Source organism: Aphidius gifuensis, unplaced genomic scaffold (assembly GCF_014905175.1).
Source record: "Aphidius gifuensis isolate YNYX2018 unplaced genomic scaffold, ASM1490517v1 Contig2, whole genome shotgun sequence".
Lineage (NCBI taxonomy): Eukaryota > Metazoa > Arthropoda > Insecta > Hymenoptera > Braconidae > Aphidius > Aphidius gifuensis.
The window spans coordinates 84,102-97,855 of record NW_025220583.1 but is presented as its reverse complement, the minus strand read 5'-3'; the positions used below and the strand labels follow the sequence as shown (position 1 = coordinate 97,855).

The following is a 13,754-nucleotide window of genomic DNA, read 5'->3' as shown; positions in this document are numbered from 1 at the left end:
TTTAACATCAACTAATTCGGTTTGGCGGTTCAAAAAATATCTTGCAAAAACAAATTCTGACACTACATTTTGTTTAATAAAAAAAAAAATAAACGGCCGAAAAATTTGAAAAAAATATCGTAGAGTCTACAGATGAAGCGTCGTTGATTGAAACATTGCCGAAATTGATCGGTTAATATTTACGATTGGGCCCTGTCAAAAAATAAGAATATTGAATCTAATAAGGCCCAAAAAGTAAAAAAAAAAAATTAGCGTGTTGCGAGTACGCGCGGGAGAAGTGAAACTTCTTTCAGAGTAATGTCACGATGAATATTAATAATAATAATAATAATAATAATAATAATAATAATAATATTAATACTGACAATAATATTCAAATATAAATATTATAAGTTAATAATAATTATTAGTATTTATATTTCGAATATTATTATTATAAATTTTATTATTTATATCGTCACATTAATGGAAGAAGGGCGTAAGTGCCATTTTTAAGAATTTTTTTTTCCTCTAAAAGAAAAAGGGCGTGAGTGCGAATTTATAAATTTTCGGGCTTTGCATCCAATTTTAAGGCTTAAAGAAAAAAAAAAAGTCCGTATGTTCAGGGACTTACGCCTTTTTTCCATTCTCAAAATCATTTTTAATAAAAGATGAAGATTTGTAATTATTTTTATGTTTTTCTTATTGACAATAAATTATGTATAATTATCAGTAAACAATCAATAATTTAAAAAATCCTGCCATTAAATAAATTTCAAATAAAATTGAAAATATGCCTTTCATCTTTTATCAAAAATTATTTTGATAATGGGAAAAAAGGCGTAAATCCTTGGACATACGCCCTTTATCCTTTATCAAAGGTTGTTACGACCATTTTCCCTTTTTTTTAAGTATTAAAATTAGATGAACAACCCAAAAATTTATAAATTTGCACTTACGCCCTTCATTCTTTAATGCGACGATATAATTGATACCATCGATATTATTAATAATATTATATTGATATTATTGTTAATCATAATATTATTGGAGTTATTATTATTTATAATAATATTATTCATATATAACCATAGTATAAATAAAATAATAATTTCAAAAATATCATCGATAATAATAATATCAATATAATATTAGTAATAATAACAATAATATTATCGATTTATAATAATATCAGTGATATTAATAATATGAATAATAATATTGACAATAACATTCATATATAAATATTGATAATTATTAGTATTGATATTCAAAATATCATTATTATAGATATTATTATTAATATCAATACTATTGTGAATAATTGGTATATTATCAAAATTATTGTTGTTATAATTATCATTTATATATATTTATAATAATTTTATTGTTATTATGATAATGATTCTTCAAACCCGCGAGATAACTATTGCTTGATACGTTCAAATGAATTTTTTTAAAAATCAATTATTTAAGTATTAAACTCAGTTGAACTGTTTAATAATATTTAAATAAATAAACAAACAAAAAGTCGCACACGCATACACACATAGCAGCTGACGCTCCGAGTTTATACGCTATATATAGTGCATGTATAATGCTTGCCGGCTTCCCTTCTCTCTATGTAATTCTCCTCTCTTTATCCGCTTGCAACCGAGCGTATAGCAGAGAGTATAGCAGAAAGTATACGAAAGAACGTCTACAAGGGAGTATCCGGGAGAATGTCTACAAGAGAGTATACGAGAGAGTAAACGCGAGAGTAAACGCGAGAGTAAACGCGAGCGCGTAACGCTAGCAGGGCCTCGAATTTTTTCACTACCCTCCGTAAAGAAATTTAACTTCAAAAAGAATATGACCATTGTTTTTGGAAAAAAAACCATAAATTTCATTTAACGTCAACTAATTTGGTGTGGTGGTTCAAAAAATATCTTGCAAAAATAAATTCTGACACTATATTTTGTTTAATGAAAAAAAAAATAAACGGCCGAAAAATTTCAAAAAAATATCGTAGAGTCTACAGATGAAGCGTCGTCGATTAAAACATTGCCGAAATCGATCCGTCAATATTTGAAATTGGGCCCTGTCGAAAGATGGCACTATCACATCTGATAAGGCCCAAAATTTGAAAATAAATATGATAATTGCTTTTGGGAAAAAAAATGGAACATAATGGGCATCGTAGAAGTCAATTCGATTCATAACTTTTATTTTAATCGCGAAATAACAAAAAGTCACACGAAAAGTGAAAACATAAGTGTCCTACGGATCACTAAAAATTGTGAGCCATCTAGACTCGCGGGTTTATTATGCGTGAACATCTTTGGCGTGTTGTTGTAATTGAACAAAATAATAATGAGTACACATTTAAACAAATTTTTTTTTTATTCATTTATAAAAATATTGTTTGTTTTTATTTTATTTTTTTCTATTTTCATACAATTATTGTTGTTCAGTAATTTTTAATAATCAATGATTTTAAAATTTCAATATATCGATTTTTTTTCCTAATTTGGTATTAACGATTATACAACTCATAAGTAGAAAAAAAAGTTCAAAAATAAATTTTTATTTTGACGTTCTTTTTTAACTCGAAGAGTTTTTTTATTAGCCATTATTATATTTGCAAAAAAAATATATGTATTGAAATTTATAAATTATTATCTAAATTTTTATCGAAACATTTTTTTCTCCTTGACGAGCTTCATTGATTGATATTAATAAATTTTAGAATTTATCATTCTTCTAATAACTATACGATATATAACCGATAAAGAGCCGTTTTTTCCATACTTCACGAGCTTTATTGATTGATATTAATAAATTTTAGAATTAATCATTGTTCTAATAACTATACGATGTATAACCGATAAATAGCCGTTTTTTCTCTACTTCAACTCCATTTCTAACCACTTTGCGCATGTATCCGTAATCGTGAGAAAATTTTCTATAAAAACCGAATAAAAAAACATGTTGTCTGGGTTATGATAATACTCTCTGAAAGTGGCGATATAAGAGATTTGTATTTGTTTTATCAATATTTTTTTATTTTTATTTATATTAATACGTCTTCACTTTTATACGCCGTGTAACATACATTACAGCATCTCGATAGTTCAGTTCCCAAACTAAATTTCACAAACACTATCTCTCATTCAGTATGTTCACCGAACTTGAATAATTTAAAATCGATAAATATCGACAGATGAAATATTATATGTAGTTGAATCTTAATAATATCGATGTTGAAACTTTGAATATCACTGTGTTTTTTCATACGTAATACATTATACTTAATAAAAAAGGCACTTTTTAGTTTGAATCAAAAATTATTTTTTAAACTAAAAAGTACCTTTTTCAATACACTAGAATAAACATAATATCTATAATAATGAATATTTATCAAGTATTGGGATACGCCCAATTCACCACGACGCCTAGTGGTAAATTTCTGGAAACTATTTTATACATCCATTCATATGTGGTATACACAGTATATATGCTAAATTAATAAACAAATAATATTTTTACAAATTGTTTAAGAGGTCTGGTACAAAATTTTCCCCAAAATTGATTAAAAAACATAAAAAACAAAACTTTACGTTTCTGGGTGCAACAGTAATTCCAGGAGAAATAAAAATCTGAGTTTCCATGCAATTCCGAGGTTAGACAAACAACAACCTGTCAAAGTAAAAAATTATTTTGGCGATATTAATAAAATGAATCGGTGTAATGCTTGAAAACGTGCTTAAAAAATCAAAACAGTAAATAAAAAGGCAACGTTATGCTCTTTTCATTTTACGGAGGCTAGGAGCCATAGGCTCAGCCGCAGTATTGGATTTATCAACGAAAAAAAAAAAAGTCTATAACTTTTGAACCACTGAACTTAGAAAGTTCGTTCGTAGCTCAAAAGGAGCGCCTCGAAAAACTCTTCGAAAACCAGCATAAAATTTTCCCCTGTGACTAAAAGTTTCAGAAAAAAAAATGGAAAAATCGATTTTTGGAAAATGTTTGTTCTTTGTTCTAAATTAAATGCCATCTAAACTATGAATCTGAGAGCATAAGTTAGGAGGGTTGATATGATCTTTAGATATTTCTCTATCATGTTTCATTTCTTAAAAATGGATAAGCGTTCAAATAAAAAAAAGACAGACGTTTATACAAAAATTTTTTCAATGGTGCAAAAAATGGCGCCAGCAATAACTTATAAAAAAAATCAAGATAGAGACTTTGTTTTAGGCTCAAAAAATGCGTCTACAAAAACTCTAGAGCCCGCATTATGGACTTTTTCCGCCATGAGCGATAGTTTTCGAACCAAAAAAAAAAAAACTCGAAATTAAAAAAAAAAAAAGACATTTTTTTTTTTTTCTCAAAAAGTATACAACATAGAGCAGAAATTTTTTGAAAAGCACTTGATCTTTCGAAGGAGCTAATACAAAGTCTCTATGATGATAATAACTCCAAATATGGTGGTTTGAAAAAAAACGAAAAACGACGCTAACAATAACTCGTAAAAAAATCAAAATAGAGACTTCGTTTTAGGTTCAAAAAATGCGTATTTGCAAACTCTATCGCCCGCAACATAGACTTTTTCTACTCTGAACAATAGTTTTTGTAGCAGAAAATAAAAACCTTGAAATTTGAAAAAAAAAAAAAGATATATAAAAGATATATATACGACCAATAGCTGAAAAAAATATGTGACTGACCTGTTAATTTCTTTGGCTACATTAATTGCTCAGAAATTAACAGGTAAAACACACCGATTCCTTAGCCATTCGCTAGCAGTAATAACTTTCAATTGAGCCTAATACAATGCTTCTATCTTCAGTATCCTGAAAGTTATAGCATTTTTAATCAATTTTTTGACAATTTTAAAGAATTAGGTAATAAATAACTCAACGTAAAATTGGATTGAAAACTTCGTAAACGGCTCTTATTTTGCGTCTCAAAAAACTCTACCGCCCGCATTGTGGGTTTTTTCGGATATCTCCAATATTTTGGAGAAAAAAAAAAAATAAACATAAAAATTTATTTTTGAATAATTTTATTATCAATAAACCATAAAATTATTTAAAAACCATAATTTAATATAATAAAAAAAAAAAAACCATAATTCTATTATATCTGAAAAATTAAAATAACTATGGCCCTAGCCGGAGTATTGAAAATTTTTAATTTTCAACGGGTAACGCGGGCAACACGCCCCAACAAACGTTACTAGGTCTTTTTAATTACTATGATTATACGAAGAGTAAGTATACCTATCTATATGTAAACAAAACTCTAAATACTTCAACATCACAAGTAAGAAGTTTTTGTTTGTTTTAAATAATTAGCTCTCGACGCATCAGAACCAATGCACATTTTTTAGAAAAATGCTGTACCATCATGTAATTTACTATATACTTATAAGGAGAAGAAAAATTGTTGTTGTGAACCTGTCACTTTAACCTGTCATTCGTATAAACATAATACATATTAATGAAAATAAAACTTACAAAGAACAGTAAATAAGGAAACCAAGGATATGTTTCCATTTTTCTCCTAGATCAGCTTTGCATGAACATATTACTGATAATATTTCATCATTAATTTTTTTAAATCGACCGTCAATATCATGACATGGTTCTTATGGATGAGATGTTTGTATACAAGGGGCAAACACATGATACTCATCACTTGAATCAATTTTTACACCAATACTCGTAATATGTTCCGCATATATAATACGATTTTTTTCAAGGAAATTTCGGGAGGAATTCGTTTTTCGTGCCCATGACAGTATATACTCAATAGTTAATAACATTTTTTTAATAAACAATAAAATTCAATGTTAATGGGATATTCTTGGCTGCGTGTATTTAGTTTCTTTTTTTGCCGACTGCTTACAGCGATTGGCCACGCCCACAGTGCGTTTCTCAATACTATTTTTATTTTACTTTGATTAAAAAGTATAAATAAATTATATTGTAAAATTATTGTACAATTACAATAATAATTTTCTCTTTCGACCTAACACATCAATGTCTATTTCTCTGTTTTTAAAACATAAAATTAGTCAATATTATAAATAAATTATTATTGTATAATAATTCAATATTATGTTTTGAATTGAGAAAATATTATTTATATAAACAATAATAATAGGTATATTAATCTTGTAAATGAAAAATACTTGCATATACATGTATATATATGTACAATATGAACTTTACTTCGCCTGATAAATGCAAGTATAACTAATAAATACAAATAAAATATCCCCCACGGAAATATTTTATAAAAATTTTGCAAAAATTATATAAAAGTCATTTTATAAAATCATTTTGTAAAATATGGGCAAAAAAATTAAGAAAATTATGTAAAAGATTTATAAAATTTTTATAAAAATTTCAATTTTTTTTAATAAATATTATATATATATAATATATAAAAAATTTGTAAATATTTTATAAATTTTTTGTAAAAATTTATCAGTTTATTTCGAGTATTTTAACTCTCCCCTCCCCCCCTATTTTTTGTCAAATTTTTATAAAAGAATTATTTAAATTTTCAGAGAATAATTAGAAAAAAAAACTTTTCAACGAAGAATCGAACTCAGACCATCTAGATGACAAGCGGGTGCTTTACCACGATGCCACAAATCTTTTAAGAATTTTTAATAAAAATGTACATAAGAATACTACTTTATTAATTTCAATTACTTTTCAGTTTTAACCGTACTTTTTCATCGATTCTTATATATTTATATGTTGAAAAATAAATTCTGATTACTCTTATATGGATTCGTATGAAAATCGATGGAAAAGTACAGTTAAAACTGAAAAGTAATTGAAATTAACAAAATAGTATTCTTATGTACATTTTCATTGAAGATTCTTAAAAGATTTGTGGCATCCTCTATCAATGGTAATGGATTTCGGTCTCTTATTATCTTTTTGTTCAACAATCTGTAGTCGACACATAACCAAGTTTCTCCATTCTTTCTCTTTACTGGCACCACTGGACTGGCGTATTCAGATGTACTTTTTCTTATGATGCCTCGTCTTTCCCAGTCATCCGTTATTTCGTTGATGTTTTTTCGTTGCTCCGCTGGGAGCCTTCTGGGGTGTTGATTAACAGGCACGTCATCTTTTAAAATGATTCTCATTTTAACATTCGTCTCTTCTGTTTTTTCAGGGACATATTTCTCTACTAAATCTTTTACTTCTTCTTTGATTCTTTTGTCTCTTATATGTGTCAGTGACACATTACTTTCTTGATTTTCTTCATTACTGACTTCAATATGCAAAATCGATTTCCAACCTACATCATCAGTATGTACTTCGGTCTCTGTCGATTTCATTGTGGCTTGACGATTCACCCAATTCACTTCTGCTAGATCGGATAATTCACCACCAATCAATAAATCGTATTCCATCCATTTATCAGGGACAATGTCAATATTAAACCAAAATTTAAGTCCATCGATTTCCACCTCTGTTTTGAATCGACCGAAAGTCGTCATGTTGGTGGATCCCATACCATTAAAAACAAGCGTTTTCTTTTCAAGGGGTGGTACCCCAAGGCGAACATATAAACTTGCACTGGCAACATGCAGGTCGCTACCTGAATCTATTATAGCTTTTACCTGCTGTCCCAACATTTTAACATTTCTGTATGTCTTTTTTTCTGTCGATTCTAATTTATCGACACTCACCTTCGGTTTATCACTGTCACTTTTAATTGTCTTCGGTGCACTACACTCTGTAGCAATGTGTCCAAACTCGTTGCAATTAAAACATTTTTTCCCTTTGCTTTTATCTGGACATTCTCTCGTATTGTGGTCTCTACTACCACATGCAAAGCATTTCTTATACTTTGTTTCTTTATTCTTTTCACCATCTGTTTCGGATTTTTTAATTTTATCCGACGGTACTGGCTTCTTGGTCACCTTATTGTGCTGACTATTGCTTTTCAGTTCTTCATATAACTTGATTTTTTTACGCAATTCTTCAATTGTTTTTGCGCCATATAGTACAGCCTTATGTGACTCATCGTCTTTAATACCTGCGATTATATACCTTATGATGACTGTTGTTTTCATGCCAGGAGCATGACTTGCCAATTCTGTCACTCGATAAACGTATGCTAAATATGTTTCGTCTTTCTTCTTTTCAATTGACGCGGGCTGCTGATGTACTTTACCGCTGTCTATGGAGTCAGCGAATTCGTCAATAAGTAAATCCTTCCACTCTTGCCAAGTTTGACCTTTGACACTTTTTATAAAAATCGCTGCTGCTCCACGCAGTAATCTCTCTGCGTAGATCTTTTTGTATAAGTCGGTCCACTCATATTCTTCTGCCGCTTGTTGAAACTTATCTAACCACTGATGTAGCACCCCTATTTCTATATCCAGGATTTCAAGAGAACAAAAAACTGTCAAATCATTCACTGTTATTTTTCTTATAACGATATTTAATATATTAAGATATTTTAATTTTGGAACTAACATAGAAGATGGTAAGGCTGATAATTCATTTCCAGAGACATCTAAATATTCCAAATTTGAACATGAATGATTTTTTTAAAAAAAGTGTTATGTGTGATTTTTTTTTATTAACGAAGTCGTTAACTCAGGATATTGAAATATTTTTGTTGGTATTAAGGACAGATGTTTGCCTGACAAATCAACATATTCCAAATATTGTCCCTGATGCACAAATGCATTTGCATTAACATGTAATATGCTATTTTGACTGAATGGCCAACCTAAAAAATGCAAGTTCTAACAAACAAATAGCTAAGATGAGATAAGTCAACTTACCTTGTGATATAACGATAGTAACCATGCCTAATCGATTAATAACAATGACTGACAATTTATAGAGAACTTCACAAAAAAAAATTACAATCAAATGAACCCATCAATAACGAACAATTTTTGTACTGACAACTTTTATATAAATTTAAAATTTATATATGAAAAAAATTAAAAACCGTAAAAAAGTCATTTTTTACGTTTAAGGGATGATCGCAACCCCTAAATATGATCAAAAAAATTCAAATTACTGTAATTCTATCTTATCCTCAGTAAAGACATAATCGGAAAGCAAAAAAAAATAACGAGAAATATTTTTTTTGGTCCACCCTAATATATACTCTATAAAGAAAGTAGCCATAAAAAAAAAATCAATATTCATATTATTTCATTATTATTTATATGACAAAGAATTATTGTCACATTATTCAAAAATGAAAATTGAATTTTTTTTATAGAGACTATTATTGATAAAATGATAAACATTGTTGTTACCGGATATTGATTGGAAATTTTTTCCCCGAGCAATTCACAATTTTTACATGTTGATTAATCTGTTGAAAACACTCTGTTAAGTTCGTACCATCAACTTTCTCTATAATGGTATTAATTATCGAACGACTTTTTTAATTTTATTTTACTAGACATGCCCGGCGGCCGCGAACGGCCGCCTCTGTCGTTTCCATTCTGTTCCAGTCCATTCCGTGTACAACATTTTCTTAGTTCATTTTAAACTTTATTTATTAAGGCGTGTGGCCACTATCATAGTTTTTCGAACAAGTTCTATGCCATAGTCCATTTATTACCAGAAACATCTAGATTATTTCCAGTTATCACTGAAAAAGTCAGTTGTTTCTGGTAATAAATGGACTATGGCATAGAACTTGTTCGAAAAACTATGCTAGTGGCCACACGCCTTTAGAAACATGTTAAACATTTATTTTAGAAACTTCAACAGCACTCGTATTCACAGAGCAAATTTTATACAATTTGGGGCTTTTTTTTGCCGCTGATGGCGCTTGTCAAATTTTTTTTATATAGATTTCACATACAAAATCTTCACAAGCGCCGCCAGTGGAGGAAAAAAGCTCTAAATTGTAATGCCCTGTGAATACGGGTGCGGTATAAGGTACTTTCTGTTGAGTGGTTATTTTTTTTCACTTCAATGCGCGTGATCATACACATGCGCATATTATATAAACATGATGAGAGAACAAAGGCGTCGAACAAATAATTCTCAAAAAATAAGAATTGAAACGTGGCTGATCCAGCCCCTCATGTACTACGCTGTTGCAAACTGACTCTTTGCTGACTGCGCAGTCAACTACGCATGTGCAAAAATCAATAGGAATAAAAATAAACATCCGAAAGAAAGCACCTATAATTCAAAAAAGAAATCCATAACTAAGTATTTTTTAATAATAAATTTCGAAGCTTTATAAAAAGAACTTTGTTATTATTGTTCTTAGCATAATACCAATATCAGATAATTAGTCTTCAAAAATTATTGAATTATCGAAATAATTCCGTATACACATAATTTTTGACAGAATTCGATTCTCTTTGGTTACCTAAGTATATTTTTAGAGAGTCCCATGATCAAACTCTTGATAGGGCAACATACAATTGACCATGATTAAAAATATCTCTCCTAAGATCAATTCCAATTTTTTCAAAAGTTTGCCCTTGTGATTTATTTATTGTCATAGCAAAAGCTAACTTAATTGGAAACTGTCGTCTCCCGAACTCAAACGGATAAGCATCATCACTATACAAAGTAATACGATTAATAAAAACAATATCGCCTCTTTTATCACCCGTTAATATTTTTTATCTCAGTAAATGATTTGAACAATCTAATACTTGCAATCTCGTTCCATTACATAGCCCTTCATTAACAGATAAATTTCTAATCAACATAACTACAGTGTTTTGTCTTAATCGTAATTTGTGAGGAGGTAAATTTGAGGGATTCAAAGTTTCTAAAAATTCTGGTAATAGGGTTTCAGAAATATCACCATTGTCACAGTTTTTAATACTGTTTATACTCGAATAAATTTTTTCTGTTGATTTATCTAATAATTCAACAACTCTCATGTTGATATCGTCTACATCGACATTTCCGGCCGATAAAATAGCCCAGTTTTCTAATTTACCATATTCTTTATTTTTTATAACTTGCCCGTCAACATCTTCAGCTATATCAGCCTCACGTGGTGCGATACAATGGTCTGGTAGATTTAAATCAGAATCATTATAATTTGCTGTGCCATCACCTACTGTTAATAAATACTTACTGAATTCAACTTCTCCTGGGCGTGTTCGCATATTTTTAGTCAATGTGTACTCAGTAAAATATGGCCACAAATGAGTAAATTTAATCGACAAATCAACAAATTCACCACGAGTTGCATTTTTTTTTACTGGTAGCAATTGTCGAAAATCGCCACCAAGAATCAATATTTTTCCTCCAAACGGTTCATCTTTATTCATTACGTCACGCAAAGTTCGATCTACGAATTCCAATGCATATTTGGGTGACATTGGTGCTTCATCCCACATTATAACATCCATCTTCCTGCAATAATCAGCTTCTTTTGATTGAGCTGTAATAGTTAATGAAGAATCACTATATAAAGCAATTGGAATTTTGAATGTTTCGTGAACCGTTTTTCCACCTGGAAGTAAAGTTGCTGCAATACCAGTATAGGCCATAGTGCTTACATTTTTACTTAGACTGCGCAGTAAATGATACAAAGTTGTATGAATGTAAGTTTTTCCAGATCCTCCAGGTCCATTAATAAAGAAACATTTTGATGCAGTGCTGTTAACATCTACAGCTCTTTTCAAAATAGTATCAACGACTGCTTTTTGTTCATCATTAAGTAATTCATATTGTCTTGACCCAGTATCTTTGTGCTGTTCAAGTGAAATTTCAGTATCATCATTCTCAATTTCTGTAATTTGTGACATTGAGGGGAAATCCTTCAAGCTCGACCTTTCATTCTGTAATAATGTATTTATTTTAATGTAGGCAGTTCTGTGTGCTTGATGCAATGGCATTGATCTAGAATAATCTTGAGACAGTGCATCTTTAAATTCTTCCCACAACTCTTCTGGATGGATAGGATGGCAATGAAGTAAAATTCGTACGAATAATTGTCGTAATTGGAGAGGCATCATCCAAACTTCTGCTTCATGCATGGCATTTTTCCATTCATTATCATCCTCTATTAAACCCAATGCTAAACACGTACTAACATATGTTTCATGTACAATTCCATCAACTGTTCGCAAATTTTCATAGCTTGTAGCACCTTTAGTGCAAATCAAAAGCAACCTTAAATGAAATAATTCAGTTTGCGCTGGGCTGACTGAGTACATCCGTCCCAAAGTACTGAAATGACTTTTTCGTTGTTGCCAAGTATAAGTAGATGTACCTGTTAACTTTTTATAAACAATCACTGGGCGCGCTTCGCGCGCCTGTTTTTCTTATATAAATGAGAAGATAGTTTTTTAAAAAATATTATCACAATCATACTTTCTCTTGATGTCATTATTCATTGAGCTATTTTCTAAAAATAGTAATTCACATTTATGTTTCAATTATTTTCATTGTTATTTAGTAATAATTTAAAAAAAAAAACAACACTCTGTTCACACGAATAAAAGACAATTTTTAAAAAAGATAGAGTTTAAACAAATTCGTACAGCCACTGTTGAAGCAAAACTCATTTCTTTATGACATTTTTGTGGATGTTTAGTTCGAATATTTTTTATTTTACTATTCAGTTTTTCATGGCTGAGTATTTTTGATAACTTAATCATTCAGTTACAAAAAGAGCAAATTATAATTATGCTTCCTTATGTCTTTCAAAAATATGTCATAATTTACCCATAATACTTTATTCATCAAAGTCTCGATCACTTTATTTTCGATTCTTTTATTTCTGTGATGCAATTCCCAATTAATTAATTAAACATTCATTTCAAAATTACTCATGTTCATAATAAAATATTTCTAAATAGAATTTTCCCCAAATCATGATTCCTATATTCAAAAAACACCTCATGAAAAAAACGACAGGAAAAAAAAAATGTAAATTTTATAAATTAATATGGTTAAGCTTGTGTTTTATTTTTTTTAATTGTAAAATTCATATTAAAAAAATATAAAAACACGTCTCCGTTTTTTCATTTTATTGATAGGTAATTTTCACTTGATTTTGTCCTTAGATTCTTCTTTTCCTCCGTAAAATATTAATTATACAATTTTTTTATGATAAATTTTACTTTTCATTTTTGTCCGTGCAGTACTTCTATCCTAAAAAATTTTAAAATCAATTTTGACTTTTTTTTATATTTCCTATAACTTGTACACGAAATACGACGTTTCCTGCTTCAAGTCATGTACATAAAACATATATTTCTGAATAGAATTTTTGTGAAACTATGAATCTGAGACTTCAAACTCACCCTCAATAAAAATCTCCGAACAATTTCATAAAATGATTATAACTCTTTATTTTATGCAATTTTATATTTACCACGACTTGTAGATAAAATAAATTCAAAAAGTGGCTAATATTTCGTTTTTCTTGAGCCATTTGTCAAATCATAAACTAAAGATCTGAAAAATCATGCGCCTATTTTAAAATCTTCTTTTTCAATTATTTTTCATTAATGTTGATTATTAATTTTCAAAAAAATTTCGACATTATATTTTCACGAATAACATATAATTTATAAAACAATGAAATTTCCGGCAACCTTTGTCGAAAAAGAATCCATTTCTTTATAACATTTTTGTGCTTACTTCAAACATTTTCCATTTTACTATTCCGTTTTCAGGGGTATGCATATTTGTGATTAATTAATCATTCATCCACACAGAGCGAATTATTATGTTCTTAAGTATTTTAAAAAAAAAATTCTTCTTTATAAATATGATCCCGAGTGGAAATCTGGTCAGGCT

General features: G+C 29.2%; 1 protein-coding gene across 1 annotated transcript; it reads right to left on the bottom strand.

The window, feature by feature from the left end:
- Window positions 1-10,609: 10,609 nt before the first annotated feature.
- Window positions 10,610-12,163, bottom strand: LOC122860028 (ATP-dependent DNA helicase pif1-like). Its single transcript, XM_044163670.1, has one exon. The coding sequence runs from the start codon at window positions 12,161-12,163 to the stop codon at window positions 10,610-10,612; it is 1,554 nt and encodes a 517-aa protein (XP_044019605.1).
- Window positions 12,164-13,754: the final 1,591 nt, after the last annotated feature.

Bases quoted from the DNA above. Each gene is read 5' to 3' on its own strand.
- LOC122860028 (XM_044163670.1), bottom strand. From the start codon at position 12,163: ATGTACTCAGTCAGCCCAGCGCAAACTGAATTATTTCATTTAAGGTTG.